Source organism: Coloeus monedula, assembly GCF_965178545.1.
Source record: "Coloeus monedula genome assembly, chromosome: 23".
In the NCBI taxonomy this organism is placed as follows: Eukaryota; Metazoa; Chordata; class Aves; order Passeriformes; family Corvidae; genus Coloeus; species Coloeus monedula.
The window spans coordinates 4,173,574-4,201,485 of record NC_138803.1 but is presented as its reverse complement, the minus strand read 5'-3'; the positions used below and the strand labels follow the sequence as shown (position 1 = coordinate 4,201,485).

Sequence of the window (27,912 nt, the reverse complement as noted above, 5' to 3'; positions counted from 1 at the left end):
AGCTCGGCTCCCTCCCGGTCCCTCTGCTCCTGGAGCTAAATGGCGTGGTTGCTGTAGCTGACGTAGGTCTGCTTGGTGGCCAGTGCTGGAAGGAGACACAGAGCTCACGTGGATCATCAGCAGAGGCCACCTTCCCCCCCTGGCTCCTGTCCCACCCCCCTGACCTGCCCAGGAGGTGCCAGCAGGGATGTGACAGGGTTTGCTCGTGGATCTGGACAGTGCTGGCACATGGGATCCCTCCCTGAGCTGTGGCAGAGGAGCTGAGCCCCACAGCAGCTGTGGGGGCTCTCTAAGGATGGTTCATCCCAAAGAGAGCCCCCAGGACATGCCATGAGACCCCGGGATGGGAATGGGGTCTCAGCCTCCCACCCGCTTCCCTCAGCAACCTCCCACAGACAGACCCACGGGTGCTGCCCTTTCCCAAATCTCAGCTTGTCCCAGCCAGCCCTCCCAGAGCACGATTTGGGGTCCCAGCTGGGCGTCCCACACCCCTGGCCACCTCTCCACGGCAGCTGGGAGCAGACCAGCAGGGCACAAAACTAACCAGCCTGGCTGCCCCCTCATCCAGGGGGTGCCACAGGAACACAACCCTGCTGCCACCCCCCAGCTTCCCCAGCCCTCCGACACACCAGGAGAGGAGGCAGCGATGGCCCCAAAGCCACCACACATCCCAGAGTGGCACTGGGGGGGCACAGCCAAAGCCACAGAGCCACGAACCCTCCCACTCTCTGCAGAGCTGTGCCGCTGCCCTCGGTGGGGACAATGCTCTGCTGAGACCCCCACGAGGTCCCCAGGCACCACAGGGTCAGCAGGCACAGGGACACCCTTCGGCCAAGGGCACAGGCAAGTGCTGGCACAGATGGCACAGCTTGGGACACCCTGAGCAGCACAAACGTGTCCCCACGGAGCCCTTGCTGCAGGTTTCCAACCGGTGCTCCCAGATAACAATTAGATAGAGCAGAAGGAATTGGAGCTGACAGAGCTATTTGTTAGCTGTGATGTTTTCGTAGCTGATCTGCCCGTATCAAAGCCCTGTGAATTATTTATTCTGTTGTTTATTTAAGGATACGTGACCCGGCAGTGACAGAGTGAAAAATGTCCCCTCGGTGCTGCGCTGACGTCCCCCTGCGCCTCCCGCCCCCGGCGCTGCTGCCGTGCCCGTTCCCTGCCTAGGCACAACAGGAGTTGCCAGCCCTGCTCACTCCGAGCTCCCCCAGCCCCGTGGGACACTCTGGAGTCAGGGATGTGCAGATGGAGCTCAGCTCTCCCCGTTTCTGGCATTTACGATCCTCAGAGGACCCCGCTGCGAGCTCCTGCAGGAGCCACCTCACCTTGCGTTTCCAGGTTTTCGCAGAGCTCCGACTTGGCCTCTCCGTTGGGGCGGAACCCTCCCTTCTGAGAGAACTTGTTGGACATGGTGGCCGCTGTCACCACCGCCTTGAGGCTCCGCTTGCGCTTGGGGACGTTCTGCTCCGGGTGGAAGAGGATGATGTACACCTTGGGCATGTAGAGCATGCCCAGGGACACCGAGGCACTCAGACTCACCGAGATGGTGAGCGTCGTGGTCTGGATGTACATCTGCAAGACACAAGGCCACCAGCTGAGATCCCCCCAAGCCGCTGCGGGATCCAGAAGGGAAAGGAAGAAACAGGGAAAGGAGGGGAAGCTGGGGTTAAGCGAATGGAGTGGGGAGGCAGGGCTGGAATGTCGGCAGTGCTGGGTGTTAAACGTGAGGTTTGATGCTCCACCAGCCTCAGGGTGGGAGCTGCAAGGCTGGTGCTGGGCACAGCAAGGACACCCAATCCCAGGGCACACCCCACTCCCCTTCTCCCTTCAACAGGTAATTCCCATTCCCCATCTGACTCCTGGGCTCTTGTCATGTAAGTCACATATTACACACCGACGCTGCCTTTTTGCAGTCAAAACTAATTTCACGCTCGCTGTCCAGGACTAACAGTGACAGATGTTTTGCAAAATGAAAGCCCATTAATCTGACTGTAGAATAATCCATTTTCCTATGGAGAGCAGTTGGCAGGCTCTTCTCAAGCCAGGGCATCTGAAGCAGGTGGCAACTGCAGGCAGGGACCCCCTCCCTCTGTGTGTCCCACCTCTCAGGGAGGCCGGGAGGGCAAGTCCCTGCTCCGTGGGCATCCCTGCTCTGCCAGCATCTGGTTCCTTCCTCTGCAGCATCCCCTTCTCCAGCAGGCTGTCCATGTGCTGGGGCTCTGGGGCTGGGCAGGGAGGGGGCTCTGGTTCTCCAGGTGCCTTTGCACACTCCTGCTTTGCAGGTCACTGACGAGGCTTTGCAAGGAGCCTTAAAGCATTTCCTGAACTTCACCGGTGACTCAATGCCCAGCAATTCCCCTGCAGGTGTTTCACAGGTGGGATTTAACGCCCTGTGAGGAGGCAGGACCCTGAGGAGCCGGGGAAGCTCGGGGTCCCCGTGTCCCCGGAGGCTTCACCTGAGGGTTTCTGAAGTGAAAAGGCAATGCAGGGCACACGCTGAGGCAGAGGCTCTGCATGGCTCCCTGGGAGGCAGCTCATCCCAAGAGTGAGAGCTGGTGGGACACAGCTGCTCCAGAACTCCCCCAGGACCCGCAGGTCCCACCTGTGATCCTGCAAAGCCAACCAGCACCTGGCCCAGAGCGCTCCGACTCAGCCCCGAAGGGAAAATGCCACCGAGCTTGCTCTGAGTCAACTGAAAAACTTTGGTTTGTCCCCAGAATAAAACCTCCTGCTGTCACACGCGCCAGTTTGTTTGTTCCACCTTCTCTCTCTAAGCAGTTTTTGGAAATAAAAATGTCATTTCATCAAGAGAAGTCAAAACACATCTCTGTGCCAGAATATGTGTGCTTTTTTATTTCTTCCTTTTTTTCTTTTTTGCCACTCCAACTCTCCAGCCTCTACCACGGCTGTCCTGGACCGGCCAGGAATGAAGGAAACACTGGGACCCCAACTCCAGGCACCCCCCAAGCCCTGCCTGGGAACCAGCACAACTGTGCCCAGCACGAGTGATCCCGGTGGGGCACGGCTGAGCTCAGCACCCCTCATCTCCCTGGCTCCCTGCCCTCCCAAGGAGCCTCACTTGCCAACCCAGCAATTTCCATATTTTGTGCCTCGGCAGTGGCTCCCCCTCCCCGTGCTTTGGGGCTCGGAGGCGTTTCAGCAAGGAGGGAGGGAGCAGCTGAGCTGAGCTGAGCTGAGCTGAGCTCAGACGTCTCCGTGCGCGCTCCCCCCTCACTCCTGGGCTGGTTCTCCCAGTGCTGCCAGGGACTCCCTTGTGCTGAGACCCCGCTGCCACCAGCCCCAGCTCCCCACCCCACTCTCTACCTCCTGCAGCACTTTTGGGGTCTCACAGGGCCGCTGTGGCGACCTTCCCCCCGATGCTGCGTTTGCCAGGAACCGTTCTCCTGCCCACTCCAGCCTCCGCAGCCGTGTCTCGCTGCAGCAAACCCCTCGCCAGCTCAGACAGGAATATTTTAAGCCTGGAGCCTCCACACAGGCGTGCAGAGTCTGCTCAGTTAACCTTTTGCCACTGCAAAGAATGACCATTTCTCACAGTTTCACTTCCTACTCTCTTAATTGGCTTCCAGCCCAGCACCCCGCTTGGCCCCTCCACTAACGACACTGGAGCTTCCTCTGGAGCCCCGGGAGGTGTGAGCTGTGCTTATTGAGGAACTTCCAGCTCCCGCTGCCTCGTGGGCTGGATCAAAGAGCACAGCCAGACCTGGCTCAGGGCGATGACGCTGAGGGACAGCAGTAACCCAAAATGACCCCACGCAGGCCCCCAAAGCCAGCGCTGGGCTCAGCCTTGCCCAGGGCTGGGTGAGCCCGTCCTGCCCGGGGAGCAGCTCAGGCTTGAGGCACAGCCCAGGCTTGTGCCTGCCCCACAGCAAATCTCGGCATTAATTGGAAGCTGCCCCCACTCTAAATCTACTCCTGGCTCCGCTACAAGGGGTTTTTGCATCATGGTGGGTGCTGGGAAAGGACAAACCTGCTCAGCCCTCCTCCAGCTCACTGAACACCACTGGACAGTCCCTGTCACTCTTTCCCTCTCCCTCTTTTCCTTGGCTGAAAGCGAATTGATAAACAGGGAAGCAGACAATGACTCCACTGTTCCGCTGCCGCCTTATCAGCGCAGGAAATTGTCTCTTTCTTTAGATCCTCTGTTTTTGCTATTTCTGTAATCCGCCGGGATCGGCAGGGATAAGAGGTTCTTTCCAGAAAAGGCTTGGGGGACTTGTTACAATAATATGCCACCTCCATGTAAAGTTCTGGGCACGAGGCAAAGCAAATTAAAGTAAAAACCGGGATCATCATCCAACTCCTCCAGACCACGAGGCAGCCTTGGCTGCGGCCCTGCAGCCCCAGGTGGGGTTGGGGCAGAGGTGCCAGGGGTCCAGGGGTGTGGGTCTGCCCCGTGGCATCCTTGGGACTCCAGCCATGGGAGAACAGCCCAGACAATGCTCCTGGATTTTCTTTTCCCAAGTGTGCAGATGCTCCACGGAGCCCAACGGGCCCTCAGTCCCAGCAGTGATGGGGTTAAGGTGATGGGATCCCCTCCCCACAGTGAGCTGGGGGTGCCCCACCAGGCACCACGTGGGTGATGCCAGTGCCAGTGCCCCCAGTTGTCCCCCCAAGGACATGCTCAGAGCCAGACCCTCTCTGCCAGGACTCCTTTTTGACCTTTTCCACCCCAGGACTACAAACCAGGAGCTAAAGCAGCAGCACGGCGGCCCCGAGCACCCATTCCCTTCAGCCTCCTCTGAGTGCATCCATCACCCCTTGGACACAGCCTGGGGATACTCAGAGTCCACTCCTTGGCCCAGGGACACTCAAAGCCCATTCCCACACCGGCCCAGCAGAACTCCAAGCTGCAATCCCAAAGCCCCGCCACGGTTGGCTCAGCAGGCTCAAGGCAGGGCCGGGCTGTGAGACAGAGCTCCGTGTCCGAGGGGAGTTGGGAACATCACTTTTTCCGCCTCTAATCAGCTTGTTAGCAGCCTAATAACAGAGCAGGCCTGTGCATCACAACCCCCAACGAGAGGCACAGCCTATTGTGGAGCTGCTGCCTGACAGGCAGCGTTCAGCAGCCTTAAATTATCCCGTGACAAGCTGCAGTGAAGAGGTGAGCAACCTTGCGCATAATCTACAATCATTATCATTTCCATCTTTATTACCCACAGTATGCCAAGCACATTAAGGAGGCTTTCAGGGAGCTTTTGTTTTGCAATAATTTCTTAAAAAATCTGCTTTCTTGTTAGTATCTCCCCTGCCATCTCATCAAAATGGAAATGCTGCAAAAGTCTCCATTTATTTCCTTTAATTCTCCTTCACACTTGCAGCCAGCGAAGGCCTGGTGGGACTTTTTGGCTGGGCCAAGGTCAGAGGTGGCTGGGTGGACTCGGCCTCCTCGAGGGATGGATGCTCTGACAAGAGACTCTCCAGGACACAACTAACTCAGGTGTCCACAGCAAAAGCTCCCTCAGCAAACCTTTGCAACAGGTGTGTCCTAAAGCCATGGTGTCAGCAGCATGGGGACACACCCGTGGGGTCCAGAGAGGGATCCGGGCCCTGGGACACCCGGGGATTTCCAAGGAACAGCAGCTCCAAGGTTTGTTCATCAGAGCAGCGCTGGGCTGGCAGGCGGGAGCTGTTTGCGTTTGACAGAAACGTGATGATTCCTGTTTTGGCTGGCAGGCAGAGGGATTTGGGTCTCATTCATGAGATTTTTATTCTTTGTTCTTAATCCCTCGCACTTGAGCACAGAGCCTCATCCAGGCTGGCCTCGGTCCCATGGGAACTCTGCACTGGGAACAGGAGCTGGCTGGGCAGCACTGGGTTCCTTTCTGTGTAGAAATTGTGCTCATGACACCGGGGACCTGCCCTGGGGGTTCACCCTCCATCAGCCGCCCAGCAGCAGCCTGTGCTGCTCACTGCCCCCATCGGCGAGGGGCAGCAGGGCCAACAGAGCACGAGAAACTTCCCACCCCAGTTCCCAAGCTGGCCAGGCCGCAGGGAAGGACTCCTCTTGCTCAAGACACCACAGCCTCTGCCAGCCCTGCACACTGGACACCAGCCAGGCCTCTCCCCTCCTCCCTTACCTTTTCCGCCGACTGCGACGTCCCAAAAAATATCGGGATGAAGGCTAACCATACAATGCAAGTCGTGTACATGGTGAACCCGATGGGTTTGGCTTCGTTAAAGGTCTCCGGGACCCCGCGGGTCTTAATGGCGTACACAGTGCAGGTGACCATGAGGAGCATGCTGTACCCGAGCAAACAGATGAGGGACAGGTCCGAAATGTCACATTTAAGGATGCCCCGGGCAAAGTGGGGGTTTGTAGTCCGCTGGTCCTCGTAGTCAATGACAGAGTGGGACGGGTCCACGATGAACCAGATGCAGACGCCGACGAGCTGCAGCGAGATGAGGCTGAAGGTGATGACCAGCTGCGACGCGGGGCTGATGAAGCGCGGGGCGCTCACCGACTTCTTGCCCTGCTCGAAGATGCGGTAGATGCGGTTGGTCTTGGTGAGCAGCGCGGCGTAGCTGATGCTCATGCCCAGCCCCAGGAAGATGCGCCGCAGGGAGCAGGTGCTCAGGTCGGGCTCGGCGATCATCAGGAAGGTGGTGGCGTAGCAGAGGAAGATGCCCGTGAGCAGGACGTAGCTGAGCTCCCGCCCCGACGCCTTGACGATGGGCGTGTCGTTGTAGCGCACGAAGGTGATCACCACGAACAGGGTGGCGATGATGCCCACGATGGCGATGAACACGGGCACCACAGCCCAGGGTGAGCTCCACTCCAGCTTGATGATGGGGATGGGCGTGCAGCTGGTGTGGTTCTCGTTGGGCCGCTCGTTGAAGTGGCAGCGCTTGCAGTGGAACTCATCCAGCTGGTACTGGTAGCCGTCGCAGCGCTCGCAGTGCCAGCAGCAGGGGATGCCCTTCACCAGCTTCTTCCTCTCGCCCGGCTTGCAGGGCAGGCTGCAGATGGAGCTGGGCTGCTGGCTCCCACCCCCTGGCCACAGCATATTCTCCACCTGCAGGGGAGACAGCACCAGCCCTGCTGAGGGCACACTGGGCACCTGCCAGGCACGCCTGGGCACAGGGGATGCCCTGCCCTGACCGGATCTGGACCCTCACCCCATCAGCACATCCCACAAAGGGTCCCAGCCCAACCTGGCATGGGGGCAAGGAGGTGGTGAAGCTCTCCATTGGCCTTTTGCGAAGATTCAACACCAGGAACCCAAAATGAAGCCCCTCCTTCCCTGAGGAAACCCCATCTGCTGCGGTCTGGCTCCTCTTTCCTGTCCCATACCCGCATCCCTGGGGTGTGGTCACACGTGCCGAAGCACAAGTGCGTACCTGGGGACACCTTCCCCTCTGCCCCCACCACCTTTGGCTGCCTGGCTTTGCAGCCAGGGGCTCCCAGACTCTACGTGGTGAGAAACCGGCAGGACCTTCCCCTTGGACCACAGCGTTACCTTGAGGTGCAGATGGTCTGTCCACTGCCCGATGACTTTGTACTCAGGGGTGGAGTTCCTGATCTGGTACTGGTAGATGTCGTAACGCCCTGGAGCATCTCCGTTCTCATTGAATGTCACAGGAGTTCCAGCAATGCCTGCGGGAAAGGGGGAGCTTGGCACCCACAGCACCCACAGCACCCCCAGCACCCCCACCCTGCTGATGGGGTCCAAGGGGGCTCTGGTTTGATGCTCCCCCCTTGCTGCTTCTTTTAAGAAAGGGGGAAAAGGAGCTTTAAAAGTTAAATCAAGTGAACTCTGCAGATAAACACTAAGGAAAGGAAGGAAGAGAAGAATCAAGCAAGAGGGGGGAAATAAATAAAAGAGGCACTGTGGAGGAGATCAGAGGGTGGAGATAAATAGAAATAATAAGGGGGCCAGACAGAAAATGTTTATTAAGGAGACAGAGCAGAGGAAAAGATGTGCTTCCAGAGGAGATCTGAGACAGACAAGAGCAGAGCAGCAGGAGGCAGTGGGACCTCTGCCAGCTGGGAGGGAGGAGCTGGCAGGGGGAGAGGCTGGGCAGGGCAGCAGGTGAAGGCAGGGTGAGGGCAGGATGGCAGGGTGAGGGCAGGGCAGCAGGTGAGGGCAGGGTGAGGGCAGGGCAGCAGGTGAGGGCAGGGCAGCAGGTGAGGGCAGGCTGAGGGCAGCATTGCTGCCGGATTACGCTCCAAAGGCTCCCAGGAGATGTGGAAGCTCAGACCTTCCTCACCTGCTGATCTGCTGCCCTCTCTCCATGCTGCACTTGCAGTGCAGCAGCTGCCAAATTGTACCACAAATAAACCATGGGTGCTGCTCCGTGACCCACACTGGGGACAACCAGAGCAATGGGGGACAAGCAGAGACGCCCAGGGCCGCTCCTGCCAGCGCCGCGGGGGGATGGCACACCTGAGAAGTTGACGTTGCGGATGTACTTGAGCAGCTCCACGCCGTCCACCGGGTCCATGCGGGGGCACAGCCCCACCTTGCCGGGGCACAGGTTCTTGTGCATGTTGTGCAGGGCGTGTCCCATGGCGTAGACGGCGTCGATGACGAACTGCACCTTCCCCTCCTGCTCGTACGAGGAGTCCTGGCCGATCCGCTCCCAGTCTGCAGGGACAGGGGAAGGGGGCTCCATCTCCTGTGCCCCAGCCATGCCCCCCCCAGGATGTGTCTGCTGCACCCAAATCCTCGCAAACGAGCTCACCCTGGACTGGAGCAGCTGGAAATTCCAACCTCATTCCCAAACCTGCACACCCAGGGCACATGCAGTCAAGGAACATTCCCTGGGGAATACCCAAGCAAACTCCCTGTCACATGGTTCTGAAAATGTGGGTGCTGGCACCCTGCTGTGTTCCCAAGAGCCCTCAGGATGTCACGTCCCAGTGCCATGGGACATCCCGAACTCCCAGGTCCCCCGGCAGGACACAGACTGGGCTGTGACCAACGTCCCACCCTCACCCCTGTGTGCTGCAGCCCTCCTTCATCTCCCAGGAGTTTCCACCAGCTCAGGCTCTACCAGTGGCATCAAGGACCGCCCAGGCAGCATCCATCACTGGCTGCCTGTCCCCCATCTCCCTCCCAAAGCCTCCTGTCACCCTGCTCCCCTCATCACCTCCTGCCACCCTCGTGCCTCGCTGACCCCACAGCCTCCCCGGCTGGCAGGATCCTGCAAGGATCTGGCAATTACCAGTGACAACTGTCTTCCCCCCATCATAACCCCATCTTAATGGGATCAGAAACATGTTAATGACTTAGCAGTAGACACCGATTAACGCAGCACACTGTTAATTATGGCTAAGAGAGCGTCTCCCAAGGGGCACTGCTGCTACAGAGAGCCCCAGCCTCTGCCCCTCCATCCCCGCCCCCAAGGCATGGCCGGGCATCCTGCCAGGCCACCAACAGGAAGGAGGATTTGTCAGGGAGCCGAGGGCACCACCTCCCTCCTCTGGAGAGGCGGCACATCCTAGAAAGCCACGCCAGGGTGCCCAAAACTAACTCCGGCTCCACCACGCAGGGACGCGCCCTGATGCGAGATGGGATTCACAGGGACAGCAGGAGACCAAGCACCAGCACCAGGTGCTGATCCCTTCCTTCCCTGCTGTGGGAGAGTGAGATGAAGCCCCAGTGAGAGGGGATGGCCCCATGAGCCACGCTGGAGGTCCCTGTGCTGGCACCTGTGCCACTGACATGACACTAAAGCGAATTGATAACAAACTGACCGACAGGAAAAGATGATATCGGAGAGGTGAATTCATAGCCCGTCCTTCAAAGTTATAAAAACGCTTTTGGAATGTGGAGATTACTCATGCAAAGCCCGGCAGGTGATCCCTCCTTCCACATTATTGACAGGAGCCATTAATCTTCTCCCTCAACTTCAGGCCCTTCCCCATATTCATGTCCGAAGGCGCAGACAGGCCACTCTGTCTTGTCAAGATAATTACCCATTAAAAGAGGAGCTGTAATAGACTGTCCAGGGGAGCTGAGCCCATGGGGATGTCACAGCCCTGCCACCATCCACAGCACTGTCCTGCCCAGGGGACACACAGGACCCAGGGCTGGTCCCTCACAGCTCCTCAGCTTCCCAGCAGCCACCTCAATCCTGCACGCATCCCAAAATCCAACCCGCCGCAATGGCACAGGCTGTGGGGGCTGGATTTTCATCCCTATGCCAAGGCTGAGCAGTGCAGATAAGGAGACATCTGTGGGGGCTGTCCCTCTGTCTGTCAGCACCTTGCCCCAGGCCCCAGCTGCTTTTTTCCAGACGGGAATTAGGCCGGTGCACAGAGGGGCAATGTGGAGCAGACAGCTGAGGCTTGTTCCCAACCTGGAGACAATAAATCTCTGCCAAGCTCCAATAGATGAGGGCCAGGGAAGGGAGGTGACCTGCTGATTATAATAGCAGGGTCGTGCATCGTTCTACAGGGCTGGTAATTAATTTTCAAGAGCGTGACGAGGCTCGGCAGCCCCCTCGGAGGAGGGACACAGCTCTTCCCCAGCGGCGGGTGAGACGGGATCAGCATCAATTCCCAGCACACCACCAGGCCCGGCTTCTGGCAGGAGTTAATCAAAATCTCTCTCAGCACATCCGTGGGGAGCTGGGGATGGAGAATCTCCAAATCTTGTGGGTGCTGGTGGCAGCACCCAGCACCTCTGGCCATGTTTTTGGGCTGGGTGAGCCCATCTGGGAGCAGAGACAGTCCCTTCACATGGGATGCTCGTGGCAAACAGCTGGTGGGTGCTAGGGCTGCTCCCAGGGGTAACACAAGCAGCTGCCACCAGGAGTTCCATCAGCTCAGCCCTCGCCTTCTTCCCAGCCCTCCCATCCAGGAACGGGAGCCAGGAGCTGTCCGGGTCAGGGTGGGATCCTTTGCTTTGGTTTTTGGGGTGGAATAAACAAGCCAAGCCGGCATTTCTTGGGCATGTTGGGTTCTACCCAAACCTGAGGAAAACAGCCCCAAGCTGGGCATTTGCATCAGCCCTGCAAGGCAGGAGCTCGTGGATCTGCAGGGGCAGGTGATTTGCTTCACCAGGTGTTAGTTCCCTGCTCTATCTGCCAAGCAATCACTCGGGAGATGGTTTATTTGCTGCCAAATTCCGATGATTTAAAGACAGCTCCTCAGACATTTGCCACGTCGTAGTTTCAGCTGCTTCCACTGACACCTCGGCCCTGAAATATCACCTGTTTAAAAGCTACATCATGGTCGAGATGAGGAGATCAGCGCTCACAGGACCTGCTCATGCATCTCCTGGTGTCAAGGGCTCTGTGAGGCTCTCGGGAAGGATGAGGAGCTCTTGGCTACCCAAGGCCGTGGCCATGGGCCAGTTTCCTGGCATGCCCTTGCTACTTGCCCAGCTCACACCCACCCAGATCACCAGCTGAACCTTTGGGGAATGCCTGCAAGGTCGAGGACGTGGAAGCACCACCCAGATCACCAGCTGAACCTTTGGGGAATGCCTGCAAGGACAGGGATGTGGAAGCACCATCCCGCTCATCCTCAGTGGCGAAAGCAGGGGAAAAGTAAAACCTTCACCATCCAACTTCCCAGGCACAGCCAGGTCCCTCTGCCTGACGGCACACGATGGCTTCAAAAGACATCCCTCCCAAGGGGATGAAGGGACGCGCCAATGTCCCCAAGTCCTGCCACGTCGCAGCCCACGAGCCACGGCGCCCTTATCTGTCTTCAGCCGGTGCCAGGCAGGCAGTAAATCTCTCCCATCTCTCAGTAAACATGTCACCTCCCCGAGCCTCCAACCATCACCTGACAGCAGCGCTGTCAGCAAGACAGATCCCCGGCTGCCTTGTTTACTGCACTCGTCCCTAAAGCCTCTTTTGGCTGGAAATGACTCAAAATGCACAGTGGGGCTTGAGGAAGGAGTCAGGAGCCAGGAATTGAGCTCTGACAGGATCCTCACCAGGCAAAAACCCCACGGTCACAACCAGAACCACACCCCACCATGAGCTCCCACCCTCCCACAGCAGCCCCCCAGCTCTTACTGGTGCATTTCTTGATGCTGCTGCCCTTCCTGAGCGCGTGCCGGCTCAGCTTGCAGTGGAAATTCTCCTCCCAGAACTCAGCAAACCAGATGTTCCGGCGGTTGTTGTCCAGGGTCCTGCTGGAGAAGTAGCGGTCGAAACCTGCCCGGGCAGAAAGTGGATGGAGGGGATAAATCAGAGGCATCACACATTCCCAAACTCCCCAGGCAGAGGGGAAGGGAGGTCTGGGAGCGATGGGGACACATCAGTGTGGTGGGATTGGGTCCAAAGTGCCACTTGGGCAGAGCTGCGAGTGGAAAATACATTCAGGGAAGATGATCTGCAAAGCAGAGACTTCCTGGGACTTTGAGGGCAACAGGAAATGCCTCTCCAGGTACAGTGGCGACAAAGGGAGAGTAGGGAAAACATGGCATGGGGAAAATAAGGAGGTAACTGGTGGGCAAATCAGGAAACCCTTCAAAACGCTTCCAACCCAAACCATTCTGTGGTTCCACGATGGTTTCACAGCCAAAACCTGCAGTTAAGGAGGGAGAGCTGAGGGGACCCACGAAGCACAGCCCATACCTCTGACTGAGACCCGCTTGGGCAAGATGGTGACAGAGCCCTCGGCCACCTCCTCCAGGTGCAGGACTGGAGCAATTTTGGAGCCCCAGCTGTCCGAGCCCATCCAGATGAAGTGCCCTGTCTGGTTCGCTCTCTTGGCTGCCTCCAGCACCCTTCTGTGGAGAGAAGCAGCAGGAGCTGAGCCACCAACTCCGTGTCTGGCCCAGGGAAGTGGGGATGCTGGCACAGTGCTGGTGGCATCTCCTGCTCCAGGCACAAGTTTGGGACGAGGCACAGCCTGGTGTACACGGACACACAAAATCCAGAGGTGCCACTCAGCTCCCGCACCCTCTGTCCTCCCAGCCCAGGCACCCAGGCTGCTTCTCCCACTTCATTTGCATATTTGCTGACTGGTAATTGAATTTCCCCTTAATTACCCAACATTAAGAAAGGAAAAAAGAATCAGGTTATGCTGCAGCAGGCAGGGAAAGCAGCAGCGTGGAGAGCACGTGCTCCCAGCATGGCCAGCCCCAGCAGAGGAGCAGCCAGTGCTGCCAGCGCCCAGCATGGAGCTAAACTGGGCTCTTCTGGGCTCAACTGGGCAGCTGAGCAGTGGCTGGGAGCGGAGATGCCATCGGTCCTGCTGAGCATCCCTCATGGTGCCAGACACTGACACGCCTGCGCGCTCCTCCAGCGCCAGCCAGGTCAGAAACTCAGTGGGAGGATGGGAACGGAGCATTCCCGGATCTGACCCTCCGGGCTCTGTCTCCCAGGGCTCAGTGTCCCCTCGGGGGCTCCTGTGGGTCCCCAGCCATGTGGAAGCGGGGCCCAGGGCAGCTCCGTCTCCCTGTGCCGAGCGGAGGCAGGTTGTGACTCACCCCCCGCGTCGGAGCTGATCATTTCAAGTCCAGATGGTGTTTGAAACGTGTAATAAGGGAAAAAAACCCATAGAAATCCAGCAGAGAGTGCAGACGAGATGGGAAGAGGCAGGCGTGCAGTGGGAGCCGTGCAGGCTGCTCCGTGCTCATCCTGGGCTGCCCTGGGCTCCGGGCACGTCCCTCCCTAGGACAGTCACAGCCCGGGTGCCACTCTGTGACGAGCAGCACCTCCAGCTGCCCCTGGTCCCTGTGTGGGGCAGGATCTCCCCAGGGCAACCCCAGGACATTCCTGTGGGATCAGTGATTTAAATCCACTCTGAGTCAGGCAAGAATTCCAGCTACAACCTTCCCAGTCCGTCCTTCCCATCTTCCAGGCTCCACAATCCAAGCTGGCACAAGGGTGGGGATCATGGAGAGCTAAAGCCAGATGCTGCAGAACCCCACTGCCCAGAGCTGCAATCCCATTTGGATGGGTAAATGTTTCCAGAGCCCTGATAACGAGACCTGCCATTTATCCTGCAAGGCAAATCCCTTTTCCCTCTCACCCCCGCCTGATGTCAGCTCCACAGACATTTCTATTAAGGAAGGAAAAAAGAAACTGGGAGACTTTGCACATCTGATGTAAACTGATTTAAACTTGCAGTTTACCCACATTTACATAATGTTTGCTGATTAATAAATTAGACACTTAGGAAATCAGGGGTAGCTCCATGTGAATCATTCTGCTCCATAAACAACGGAGCCGCAGCCGCTGCTTTGCCTGCAGAGCAGCTCATCACCCTCAAGTGTGGCCACGTCCCCAGCCCTGCTGGGCACAGAGTGCTGGGGAGGTCCCCAAAAGGTCTCTGAAATGTCCCCTAGATCTGTTCCTCTGCCACGCTGGGGCTGGAGCTGCCCCTGGGTCCTGCCTTGGCCAGCTCTGAGCAGCGCCTGCGTGGCGTGAAGCAGCGGGTCGTGATATCCAGGGCTTCTGAAACCGATGGAAAGTGGGTTTTCCCTCTGTTGAGCTCTGTGTGGCTATGGTTGGGTGGCAGCCACTTGCCAGGTGGCCACTCTGAGTGGGTCCCCACTGCAGACATTCCCTGCCACACCACACGGTGCATCCTCTCCCCACTGCAGACACATCCCAGTGCATCCCTGCCCAGACCTCCCTCCCAGCCAGGCCGGCCCCTCCACACCTGATATCATCCTCGTTGGCGAAGATGATGACGGCGCGGGCATGGGAGGTCTCCAGGAGGCGGCGGATGATCTTGTCAAACTCGCCCGGCTTGGGCTCCCTCGGGATCTTCACGGACTGGGCCACGCAGACCCCGCCTGCGGCAGAGAGAGCCCTGGCACTGAGACACTCCCTGAGTCCCTGTCCTCCCGGGATGGCCCCTCTCCCAGGGCTCCTCAGCCCAACAGGCAAAGGGGGTCTCTCCAGCGCTTCACCACCTCCTCAGCCCAGACCCCCTGGCCACCACCCAACCCCCTGGGACACTTCCCCCAGCCCTCCCCTTACACCTCCTCTCCCCCTGCTCAGCCCTTCTGCACCACCTTCCCTCCCACCCTGCATCTCCACAGCTCCTCTCTGCCTCCCGCCCACTCCTCTGGTACCTCTCACCTTCAGCCACCACCACATCACACTCTGAGCATCCCCAGGACAGACACAGGGTCCCGTCCCAACAGCTCAGTGAGGATTTTTCCAGCCAGTTCCAAGCACCAGCCCCTCCCCAGCCCATGATTTGCAAAGGGTTCTCCACATGGAATGGTCAAACTCTGGCAAAACCATCCCATGGGAAGAGCAGACAAGCCCTTCACCCCCGAGCAGCCAGGCCCTGCAGAGGGTTTATTCCCATCCCTATGGCACTGGCCAAGTTCCAGCCCAGCTTTCCAGGGAGCCGTTGCAAAAGCAGGTAATTAAAATTAAAAGAGACAATTGGAAGAGCGATTGGAAGAGCCCCCACTCTTCACTGCTGGGCTCCGAACCTCCAGCTCCGCAAAGGCAGAGCCCTCCTGCTCCTGCATTTCTGCAGATGCCAATAAAGAGAGAGATGGGAGAGAAAATTAAACATTGCGGGACCTTCTGGATGTAATTGATGGTCTCAATTTGCATAGTAAATGACACGGCTGATGCCTCCTGCCACTAACAGATCGCAGCCTAAGCAAAGGTCGCCATAATTACCACCCGGGGCTGGGAGAGATTCCCAGAGCACGGCCCTGGAGAGGAGCAGGACAGGACAGGGTGGGGACAGGCTCCAGGAGGCTTTGCTCCCTATGTGGGGCTGAGGGAAAACTGGGGAAATTTGGCCCCTTGCAGCCAAAAAGCAAGAGAAGGGCGATGTGCTGGGTGCTGAGCAGGCAGGGAAGGCTGCAGGGATGGGGGCACAGCATCCCCACGCCGTACCCACTGGTCGGGGCCTTCCAGGGGTTTTTTGGGGTTTGTTTTCCTGTGGTAAGAAATTGGGCCAATTTGCTGTTTGTTTCCCATATGGGGAGCCAGATGGATGGTGAGGAGGGAGTTGGATAAACAGACAGATCAGCCAGGCGAGGAGGGCAGCAGCAGGCAGCTCCGGCAGGACAGGAATGTCCCAGCCTGGAGACACTCACCCTGGTCACCACCGAGCCCCCGGGCAGGCCGGGGTGTCACAGCACACTGCCAGGGGCCACCGTGCAGCTTAATTACAGTTTCCATGGCAATCAATGGAGAAAATCCAACCAAAGCAGCAGTTTGCAAACACTGCGAGCCTTCCAAAAGCCCTGGCACGGCCAGGCGGGAGCGGGCACACGCGAGTGGCAGCTGGGGGCTGGCACGGGCATGCACGTGAGTGCCACCGGGCACTCGTGCTAGGGAACATCTTCCTGCAGAAGAAGATGGGTCCATAAATAAACAAGAAAAGTGGTTAAATCGATGGCAATTCAGAAATGACCATGATGTGATTGGGCTGCTCCGTTAAATCAAACTAACGAGGAACGTGGCTCCTCCAGGTGACAGCCTGCAGGGCCGGGGAGCCCCTCGCTCCCACAGCAGATGCTAACAACGTTTTCGTCTTCTTAATTAATGAAAACTTAATCATGAACAGCAAGAAGTCCAGGGGGTCAGGGGGCAGTGGCAGAGCTGTGTGGTTTGGGGAGCTCTGTCTCTCAGCACCTGCATTATTCACACCCCCAGCACCGCAGGCAAAGGGGATTTGCCAAGTGATGCTCCCACCGTCTTCGCACAAAAATCCATTTAGTCCAAGCACTCCTCTAAAGCCAGAAATCAAAGTGAGGAGGTGGCGGCAATGGAGGGGAGGCGACCACTCTCTGTGCTCCTGTAGGATGGCACAGCACTGCTCCGTGCCTTGGGACACAGTGTGACTCTGGGAGAAGGCAGCAGGTGAGACATGGGGACCCCTCTCCTCCCCAGCTTTGGGAAAGGACCAAAGAGGGGCAGGAATTACAGGGATGGGGAGAACATCCCACCGGCAGTCCGAGGATGCTCAGAGGAGATCCCGCGCATTTCGTCGCTGGTGGCACAGGACACAGAGCACCCGCGGCAAGAAACAGCCTGGAAAAACCCAACCTGAGCCCGCTTCCAAACCTCCCCTTCCAACGCTGCCTGCGCCATCCTCAGGCACGCGGCCCTGTCCCTCCCATCCCGGTGGGATCTCGCCTCCCCCGGCATCGCCAGGGCGCCGGGGACTCTCCTGGTGCCGCTGGGGGTAACGCCTGTTGTCAAACACGGGGCAGGCTTTAATCTCCACCATTAAGGCTCGACGGGAGCGCAGCCGTTCTGGCTTCCCCTCTTGATTGCCGGTGCTTAATTAGCTCGGGGTTCAGGGGGTTCTGCCAGGGCTCCCGCAGAGCCGGCGCCTGCCGAGCTTGGAGCAAGCAGGGACCCGGCTCAGCCGTGCTGGGAACAGTGATGTGGATGTTTCCCCCACCCCGGGCACCCCGAGAAGGGATCAGGCTCTGCACAGCCCGGCAGCGATGGCATTCCGTGAGCAGCTGCCTACTCCCAGCTCCCGTCCTAACTCCAGCCTTCCCATGAGATCCCCAAGCCCAGAGCCGTAACTGGGAGTGATGGGCTGCTCCCCTGCCCCGGGACTCGTTATTTGTGTCACTTCAAAGCCTCCAGGAAGCAACTGATTACAGGAGAAGCCATTAGGGACAGAGATCTGCGCCCTCTCCTGAGTGTGGTGAGACCGAAACGCTGCGGTCAAAACTCCTGCCTCAAGATTTGGGAGTGGCTTTTTGGGGGTCGACCTCCTGGTGCAGCCACCGCGAGTAATGAACCCGGCTGGAACCAGAAAGAGACAGCCAGGGATGTCACACGGGGATGAGCAAACGCATCACAAGTATACATCAGGCTCTTAGCTAAAAATATGGAGAACTCAGTGAAGGATGAAACAATAGAGGGGGTGGGAACGGCAGCAAAATTGATCCAGGTACATGACTGAGGAGTCCTGCGCTGGGCTGGGAATGTTCCCCTGTTCACAGACCCAGCGCTGCACATTCCAACCCTCGGCACAACGCGTGGCACACGCCGGCTCCGTCACACCCACGTCCATCCCAGGCCTCATCTCCACGAGCTTGGAGACAGCAGAGACCTCAACAACGCAGAGCCAGAGGCTCCTGGGTGGGTCTGTCCAACCACCAAAATGATGCCACGGGTCAGGGGCGTGGGGAGATGCTGGACAGAGGGGCTGGAGGTGGGGACACCAGGGACACCTCGATGCTGGCCCTGCTGCGCACCTTGGCGCGCAGTGGAAATCCAGGTGACAGCCACTGCCAGTGCAGGGTGCTCTGGGGGAGTGGGATGGGTTTGGGGAGCAGAATGCACTTAATACCCTTAAAAATGGCTGAAGAAAACACATCCTTTGCAGACTGAACATCTCCGCAATGCTAAAACCCAAAAAGCAGCACTCAAGTGAGCAAGGACTCTCCAGCCACCAGTGCAGCCACCAGCAACCTCCAGAGGCCAACAGCATCATCACCAGAGTGACTGCAAATATGGATAAAGATATAAAGATAAATGAATAAAGATGTAACAGCCACCCAGGTCAGCCTGTCGTGGCAGCCCAGGGCCAGCCCCAGCTGCAAGAATAACCCATCTCCAGGGCGAGTTTCCTCCCCACATCGCTGTCAAGAGGTCGCTTTGTGCCTCAAGCAGAACCGTTTTCCACTGCGCTGCGAAGCTTCAACGTGAGGCTCTGCTAAAAATTGAAACTGAAGGTCAAGTTGATAATGCATCAGAAAGCAAACAGCTTGAGTGCGAGCTGCTAACGACAGCAATGAGCATTATTGCCTGATGGAAATAAAACCCGACTCTGAAGGCTCGGGCTTGGCATGAGAAATGAAGCAGAGCGCTGTGGGGAGAGCGGGAGCTGCTCACCCTGAGCCGGGTGGGTGAGGAACCCCCAGGGCTGAGCCAGCGGGGGGGGCTGGGGACGGGGCTGGGGCTGTGCCTGGCAGTTCCCCTGCCATAAACACCCCCACGGGGCATCTCCACCGCTTGACCAACAGCCGGCCAGCCCCTGGCACAGGCCAGATCCTCACTCAGCTGACAGCCCCGACAGGCTGGAGGCCCCTGGAAGCAGCGACAAATAGCAGGATCCTTTAGGCTGCTGGAGAAATGCAGCTGAGAGCCAGAAATATCCCACAGAGGGCACAGATCCTTCACCCCTTCCCGATGGATCTGTGCTGGTGAAAAGGTGTTTGGTGCCAGCAGAGCCCTTTGCACAGGGGAAGACAGAGAGGTGAAGTGGGCTGAGCCTGGCTCTTCCTCCAGCGCGGCGTTGCCACCACAGCTGGCAGGGCTGGGGAGGTTCAAATACATAAAATAAAGGGAAAAAAAAGAAAAAGCATGGGTTTGGTCCAGCCTCACCATTATTCACGGCTGTGGCTCTACTTCCATGGGCAGAGCAGCGTGGCTGACACCCCACGCTCGCTCCCAAGGGAGATGCTCCAGGGAGCAGCTCAGAACCCACCCAGGGCCCCACGCTCAGGCTGGCACAGGCAGCTCCCACAAATCTCCATGGTCCTGCAGCGTGTCAGGGCTGCAGCATCACCTCTGGCACCACACGGGCTGTCCTCACACCGCAGGCACCGTGGAAATCTGCTTTTTGATAACTAAATTATCACTAATGCACATAATCGCCAGGTTATATGGATACCCAAATTACAGGACTGCCACAGCCCCGGATTAACACGCGGCCGCTTTGGCTCCGTGTGTGCTCCTTTACTCTGCAATTACGCTGTCAGATCATTAACATCTGGTTAGAGGAGCTCATGGGAACCACAGGTATCTCAAAGGAGAAGAGCTCGTGCCGCAGCAGGGCCTCCAGTCACAACCACCGCTCTTTACTGGTGCTCTGTGGAGGAGCAGCGTGGATTTGAATCGTGCCTGTGCATCCCCCCGGCCACCCCACAGATCCCTCGGGGGGCTGCACCTATGGAAGGGGCAGCAGAGCATCCCCCAGCCCCTCCCCAAATGTGCCAGGAGCTGTTACACACGCCCAGCACAGCCCCTTTGCACCTGCAGCTCCACACATCCCCTGCAGCCACCGCTCGGGAGCATCCCCAGGCGTCACTCCTTGTGAAGCCACAGCCCCGTGAAAAATATTCCGCTTTTCAAGTGAAAATCCTGAAGAGCAGCTCCCAAGTTGCATCCCCAGATGGGTTTCTCTGCATACTAAAAGCACAGCCGGCTCCGGTGCCAGGGCACGCGCGAGAGAGACGGAATTAACGCTGCTCCTATTTATAGGGCTTTGATTAGGAGCTCGTCACCTCGAAGTTTTTATTCCCTTTATCCATTTATAAGGCCATAACGCAGTTTGACTGGCTCCAGATAGGCCAGTGTCCCACCGACTCTGCCAGAACCTAATGTGCCATTCAGACACACTTAAGCCTGTAATAAGCAGCAGCCTGCGCCCTGCAGGGGTTTAACTGCCTCAAAATCACCCTTTACCTCCCATCTCACCCCGAGCAGTGGGGCCGAGGTGATGCCAGAGCCACGAGGGACCCCAGTGCTGTGCCAGCCCCTGCCTGGGGTCTCGGGGCAGCTCCGAGTTGGTGGTAGCAGCACCCACAGCAGCGATTCCCGGGGCTCCTCGCTCATCCCAGGGTTGATGTTCAGATCCCCACAAGCTCCTGCGCTGCTCCTCCGAGGCTGCTAATCCCCCCTGAGCATCCCAGAGCTCCCGTCAGCAAAACGCTTTCTGCCTCCAGACAAATCCTCCCAAAGAGTTTTGCTGAGCACGGACTTTTCGCCTGTCCAAAGCCCATAGACAAATTAAAGCACCTGCCCTGGGGGATAATTCCACTAAAATTGGGTGAAGCTCGTGGTGGTGCCAACTTGATTTTCTGTTAAAACCTGGGAGTGTTTGTAAAAGTCTTGTCTTCTGGAAGGCACCCAGCGCCGTGGCTCAGGCACAGAGGGAGGGGGTGAGACCAGCTCGGCAGAGCTGGGGAGCAGGGAATAGGATCTCGAGATGCTTCCCAAGAGCAGCCTGCCCTGCAGAGTGGAGGCAGCCCAGGATTTCTGGTCCCAAGCCTTGCTGGAAAACTTGGCTGCTTGTTTGGGCAGCCCCAAAACCCACATTGCTCCAGGGTCATGCCCCAAACCACACCATCCATCACCTCCTCCACATCCCAGCTCAGCTCAAGGAGTCCAACCAGACACATCCCTCCATCTCATCCTTTTGTCCTCCTGTCACAGCTGCTCCCATCCTGGGAGAAATGCACTCACCATCCTCCCTGGACTTTTGGATGAAGGCCTCCACCCCGCTTTCACCGTAGCTGCCCTCAGAGGCCAAGGTGGAGACGTAATTCCACTTGAGGGCTTTGACAATGTCCACCATGGCCTGGGCCTGGTAAGTGTCCGAGGGGACGACGCGGGAGAAGAAGTCGTAGCGGCTGTTGTCGCTCAGGTCCGGCGCCGTGGAGGCGTAGCTGATCTGGGGGATCTGGGGTGGAGGAGGGAAAGGCACAGCGTCAGGGCAGGGAGGTGGTTGATGATCTCCACCCCACGGCCGTGCCCACGCTCCCAAAGCGCTGCTCTGGGCCAGAGGGAGGTGGGAATTGAGGATGAGCATGGGGCAGGTGGAGCGTGTGCCACCATCGGGTGCTGCAGGGGACATCGGGGCTTGGGGACCACCTGCAGCTCAGGGACACCCAGCAGGACCCCAGAAGGGTTTTCTGAGCATCCAGTGTGGGAGAGACCACAGAAAAAGCCGTAATTCTGCCCTGGCCAGCACTGCCAGGGTCTCCCTTTGGCTTCGTCCCCAGGAAGGACAGATCCAACCCTTCCTGCCCCCCCTCCCCCAGCCCTAAATAAGCCCTTTAAATTAACCAGAGCCGCCGCACCTCTCTGGGCACATTGGAATGATTTAGCACCGCGGGATCAGCGATGTTTAACACTTACACAGCACTTTCCATCTCCAAAACACACCACACATCCTCATTTATCTTAAAGATGGAAAAGCCTTATTAAATTATCAAGCCCGGGTTCTCCCCACCAGCTGTGGGAATCTGAGCTGCTGCAATAAGCCCCAGCCACCTCACTGGGAGCCCGGCTGGGGAGCTGCATCCCAGGGATCAGATGTGCACCTGGGCCACCTCACGGACCCTCCTGGGTGTCCCGACCCTCCTGGCCCCACTCCACCCTCCTCCAGTCCTGCACCTCCCAGTTCCTCCTTTGTTTCTCTGTGATTTCCCCTCTCCCACTCCTGCCTCTCTCTATTAAATGCGATTCCGGTGTTATAAACCCACGACTCCACCTGAATGCTAAGAGGCCCCTGGAAAGGAGCAGCCACCCTTCTACCTGCCTGCGAAATAGGAGATGAAAAAAGGGAGAGATGGAGCAGGAGTGGGAGAGGGAGAGGAAGGAATCTTTATCAAGGCACAAATAGGATTACTCCCTGTGACAATCTGCTTTGTGCTCCGTTCCGAGGGGCTCTGATCTGCTCGTTGGGGATCTGTGACTGGAGCCGGTGCATGAGACTCCATTAAAATTCTGCTCAGCAGGTGAAGCGCTCGCCTGGCAATCACTCACCCTGGGGGGAGCAGGGGGGCTGCTCCAGCCCAATCCCACCTCTTCCCTGCAGGATGGACACGCGCTTGGGACGGAGGCAGTGTCCACAGCATGCCCACAAGGGCACAGGCAGCAGCAGTGCCCACATCAAAGGCGATTTGGGGGCAAGGATGCACCCCATCCCTTCCAGAGGGTCCTTTCCCAATGATTTTCCCTCTGCCGAGCGTTTTGGTTTAACCTCTTCTGCAGGGCACTGGCGATGGAGACTTCCCAGTTTTCCCCATGCCATCGCCATCCCATCCAAGCTCCGACAGCCTGGGATTAACCCCTGGCCTGCCCATCCTGCTCCAGCCTCAGCTGGAAAATAAAGCCCAGAAAATACCTGTTGATCCACAGGCTACGGGCTGGAAACTGTGTTTTAATAAACAAAAGGAAAGGGCTTTATTCTCTCGCTCCTCTGCCTTGGATGAAAGTGAAAATAAAATACCAGTTCCCAAATGACCATTTCATAGATTTCTTCTGCCTTTTCTCCCCTCTGCCTTTTTGATAGCCCAACTCCTGGCACCAGCTATTTTCTGAGATAAAAGACAAAAGTCCTTTTAGGTACATAAAAGCAAAACGCAGGCAGAGAATTCAAGGTTCTTAGAAAGAAGGATGCAGTGGGAAGAGGGAGCTGGAAACATATCTCAGCTGCGTTTTTGGGCACTGGTGGTCCCTTGTCTGGCTCATCTCCAGCCTGGGACACTGTGTTGAGGAGAAATCAGTGGGACCAGCTCTCCTGCACCCCAAGAGTTCCTTGTCCCACCAAGAGTGGGGAGTGATCCCAGGGCCAGGGGGTAAAACCCCCTTCCTCCTCTTGTTTTGAACCAAAAACCATCACCCAGAAGCACCCCCAGCCTAGGGAAACCTCCCTTGGGGTAAAAGAGATGGTGGGAGTGGGGGTTGAGAGTCTCATCCTGCTCCCCCAGGGGCAATGGACTCCAAATGCACTGGAAAAGCTGGATTTGGTACCCATCATTATCACCCATCGTTAATGAGGCTCAGGAGCTGCTGTGGTGTTTTCTCCACCGGTGGGAGACAGAATCCCCCCAGACTGGGAAGAATTAGGCAAAGGCGGCGATTTCAGCACATCCCAAATCAGACTTAAACCATCAATGTCAACATCAGCCTGAGCAGGCAGGAAGGAAGAACCAAAAACCAACCAAAAACCAACCAAAAACCCCAAAACCACTGCAAAGCCAGAGCTGGGCACACTGGTCAGGAGCACCCCATGAGCAGGGGCTCCTGCACCGAGACCCCCAATGCCACAAACAGGGTCAGGAGCAGCTAATTCCCTCCCCATAATTATTAATTTCATGCATATCTTATGCAAACCCCTGGTTCGCCGACAAGATGGAATTGATTTAATTAGAATTTCCATCATCGAGCCATTTGGATGGCAGCTTTTAATTAGGGAGAGCGTAAAGCACCGCAGGGCCTGGAGCAGCGAGGGGCTGAGCGGGGCTGCTCGGAACTCGGCGTCGGGATGGAACAAGCCGCAGCCCCGTCCTGCTGCCCCTTCCCTGGGCACGGGGTCAGGCCCAGGATCCTGCCCTCAGCACCTCCTTGGAGAGGGAAAAGGCAGAGATAAAACTCTGGGAAACACAGCAGGTGCAGGAGGATGCTGTCCATGATCCCTGCCGGACCTGCCACCACCCATCCCACGCCTCCTCAGCAAGCCGTGCCCAGGGACCCCTCACAGCTGGGGGCAGCCCAGGGGAGCCAAGCAGCTGCAATTTGTTTCAATAAGCCCAATGAAGAGCAAGGAAATGAAGTGGCAGCAGCGGGGGATTAATCAGAGCCTCCCCCGGCCGGCTGCCACCTTCCCGCTCGGTGGAGGTTATTCACCCGCTAAGTGGGGACGCGTGTCCTGAATCGCTCCATCCCGCTGCCCCCACAGCCTCAGGGCACCCTGACACGAGCCGGGGGGCTCAGCACTGCCCGGGGGGCTCAGCACTGCCCGGGGGGCTCAGCACCAGGGCCCGACCCAGCTCTGCACCCGCCAGCCCCAGGCAGCGCAGCCTCGTGGGCCTGCAGGTGCCGAGTGCCCGGCTGCAGCACGGGCAGCGCCGTCCTCAGGTGAATTATTCATGTTGTACCACAGCCCTGCGCTGCGGAGAGCGGCTGCCACGGAGGAAACAATCACCTCGAAGTGCCTGGCACGTGTCAAGCCCATCCTCTGGCTGCTCACCTCACGCTGAGCACTTGGGCTCCATCTTGTCACAGGTCTTTATGGATGGGGGCGAAAAACGCACCTCAGACCCCCCAGTGCAGCTTTTTGGGGATCACATTTGAAGGAGAAGGGCCCGGTTTCCTTGGCACCATCACCACCGTGGTGGTTCAGGAGCCGGTGGGTAGAGCTGGGGCTGGAGAGGCAGCAGCAAGGGGTGGGAAGGAGCTGGAACGTGCCAGAGCGCTCTGGCAGTGACGGCAGAGAGATGCTATCGCACAGAGCCGGGAGCACAGATTTGGGGAGAGGAATTTCTGCAGGCAGAGCGACGAGGAGTGATGAAACTGGCTTGGACACAGGATGCCACATCTGCAAGTGGTTCCACTGATGTACAGCTTTAATTAGGAGGCGGCAGCTAACGAAGGACCCGTTATTTATTTATGTAGTGCAGGAGCAACAAAAGCCCTGGCAGAGAGAAGCAAAGCCGGCCTGGCGGGGAGGGCTGGGGGCTGTGCAGGGGGCGGAGCAGGGATGGAGCAGGGACACGTGCACAGGAGGGAGTGTGGGATGGGACAAGGGACCACAGCAGGGAGAGCATCATTTTGAGACAGGGAACAGCCACCCCCACTGTGCACACGGTCACAGGAGAGACAGGGAAAATCTGGGGGCTGCTGTGCCCCCATCCCAGGCAGGGCTCTGCAGGGCTTGTGTGGATTCCTTGCCTTGGTGGACTCTAATTCATTCCATGCCACTCGCTGGATATGCTGGAGCCCTCCCAGATGTGCTGGAGCCCTCCCCAAGAACCACTTGAGCCCTTCAGGAAGCAGAGCACTCAGAGGGCACTTGGAACACCCCACAGGGAGGGTCCCCCTGTTCCAGCTCCCAGCATTTTCCACCAGCATCCCCATGCTGGGGGAGCACCGAGGGGGACAGGAGTGACACGGCAACACGGGGCCAAGCGGGAGCAGAGCTCCAGCAAGTGCCATGCCCCAAGGAATGGGCAGAGGCAGCTGCCGGTGCCCGAGGCAGCCAACGCTTTGCTGAACCTCGGAGCAGAGTCACCCATGCTTAAAGGTCAGCGGCGGCGTGAAATGGAAGTCGCCTTATTCTCATTTTAAGCATGTCCGTGCCATAAAAGCAGTGTTTGAGTAACAAAGAGCAGCAGCAGCACTCGGGTCGTGGAGGGGGGAAGAGGCTCCAGAACCCCCAAACCCCCAGCCCCTGCCTGCTGCAGGAATGGCTGTGCCCAGACAGGTGGGACGAGACCCCGGTCCCATGGGAATGGTGTCCCTGTGCTGGGGACCTCTGAGGAGGGCACCAACCCCCACACTGGGATCCACTGCTGTCTGGAAAAGGCTAAGATTTTCCTTATTCTCCTCTCCCAAGGGATTTTGAGGTCTCCATCCTCCACCTGCATTTCCTCCCTGCCCCGTTGGGCTGGGATCAGCTCTGGGTTAAAACTTCTGGGGCTCAGGATGCACCACCAGCAGCACCAGTGCCTGGCTGCTCAGCTGGGGCAGGGCTGCACCTGAGCTCAGTGACATCCTCCTGTACAGGTCACAGCTCTTTGCCCAAGGACCAAAACTGGAGGAGAAGGGTGAGGGGGAAAAAAGAACCTAGAAAGGCTGTACTTGCCCCCAGCTCCTCTGACTGTCACTCTTCTGCCTCCTTCCCCACTGCCAGCCTCCCTCCTCCTCTCCAGAGCAAGTATTCAATCTTTTTGTCTCGGCAAATAGCTTTTAAGTTCCTCCCACTCCCTCTAATTTATATTATTTTAATTATTGAATAGCCCTCTCACTCATCGCCTGGAACATTAGCACGTTTTTTTAAAAAAAAAAAGGGACCCAGCAAAATCAAACTCCATCAGCGATCTGGTTTTTCCGTCTCCACTAACAGCTTCCAGCCCTCCCAGGAGGGCACCCAGCTCTCAGCATGCTGGGCTGGCAGAGGAAGAGGGAGGGGGAAGAGAGAGAGGGAAACAGCACCAATCCTGCAGAACACAGGGGTTTCAGGGTGCTGGGAGAAGGCTGAGATGGGACTGGGGTCCCCATTGCTACTGGAAGTGCAGAATATTCACATTTGTCCCTCATTTCTGCGGAAGGGCCCTTGTTCACACACTCTGCAGCCCAGGGATGTGGCTGGGGATAAATAAACGTACAGCAAGGAGGAAAGGAATTGCCAACTCCTTGGCATTCCTGCAGCTCGCACGGAGCAGGAGGGAGAGCCCTACTCATCCCACCACAGCCTGAGCACCCCTGGGGCTGGTGGCACAGGACAAGTGTCCCCAGCCTGGCTGATGTCCCCCAGGCTGGAGCAGAGCAATCTCAGCTGTCCCCTGCCATCAGCCATCGCTGCCTCCAGCCCTGTGGCTGTCCAGTCCTCTGGCTCAGGTGGGACCTGACATTTTGGGGTATGACCCACACCCCTGATGGAGCATCCCCCATAACCGGTACCCAACCCGCCCTCAGCCCAGCTCCCCATCCAGCCCCCGCCACGGGGCGGGAGCACCAGCTCCACGAAGCCGGGGGAGATGAGACAAAAGTCCTCCTGCTCCGAGTGTCGTCACTGGAGGGGGATGGAGGAAGGGATCCCCAGGGACGTGGGGGAGGCAGGAGAAGCATTTTAACAACACCGGCTCTGCCTCCCCCCAGCTGCGGAGGAAGAGACACTTGTGGAGAAACGCTGCCAAAGCACCCGCGGGGGTTTTGCCAAGGGGTTCTCTTCACCTGGCCGAGCCCTACCTTGAAGAGCCGCAGGATGTTGGCCACCATGATGGACACGGAGCTGCCCGAGGCGCCGATGACGCCGACCACCCGCTCTGGCTTGGTGATGATGGGGGGCCCCCCGCTGACACAGCGCACCTCGGTGCTGTCCTTCTCGATGAGGGCCTGCACGAAGGTCAGCGACTGCTCCAGGGCGTGCGTGTCCCGCGAGCACGTGTCCAGGATGCGGGCGCCCAGCGTGATGTTGGGCAGCAGGTCGGGGTCGTTGTTGATGCGGTCCAGGGCGAAGAGCATGGCCTCCAGGCGATGGATGCCCTTCTCCTTCTTCAGCTCCCCGCAGGCTTTGCCCTCGGCGCCCCGGCCGTGCACGGGGAAGAGCCCCCCGAGCGTGATGTCCCCGTCGATGCGGATGGAGTTCATGTGCGGGTAGCCCTGGCCTTTGGGCTTGGCGGCACCCCCGGGCGCCCACCCCCAGCTGCAGGCACTCAGGAGGAGGCAGAAGGACAAACGCTCCATGCAAAAGTGACCCCCACTCATCGCCAACGCCGTGCTGGGGCAGAGCTC

At 58.1% G+C, this 27,912-nt stretch overlaps 1 protein-coding gene across 1 annotated transcript; it reads right to left on the bottom strand.

Annotated features, from left to right (window-relative positions):
- Positions 1-35: 35 nt before the first annotated feature.
- On the bottom strand, positions 36-27,885 carry GRM4 (glutamate metabotropic receptor 4; the record flags this gene model as incomplete). Its single annotated transcript, XM_082296327.1, has 10 exons — positions 36-85; positions 1,332-1,578; positions 6,105-7,040; positions 7,485-7,621; positions 8,412-8,612; positions 12,001-12,141; positions 12,565-12,719; positions 14,600-14,735; positions 21,133-21,349; positions 27,367-27,885. The coding sequence occupies 10 exons, from the start codon at positions 27,883-27,885 to the stop codon at positions 36-38; spliced, it is 2,739 nt and encodes a 912-aa protein (XP_082152453.1).
- Between the last annotated feature and the right edge of the window lie 27 nt (positions 27,886-27,912).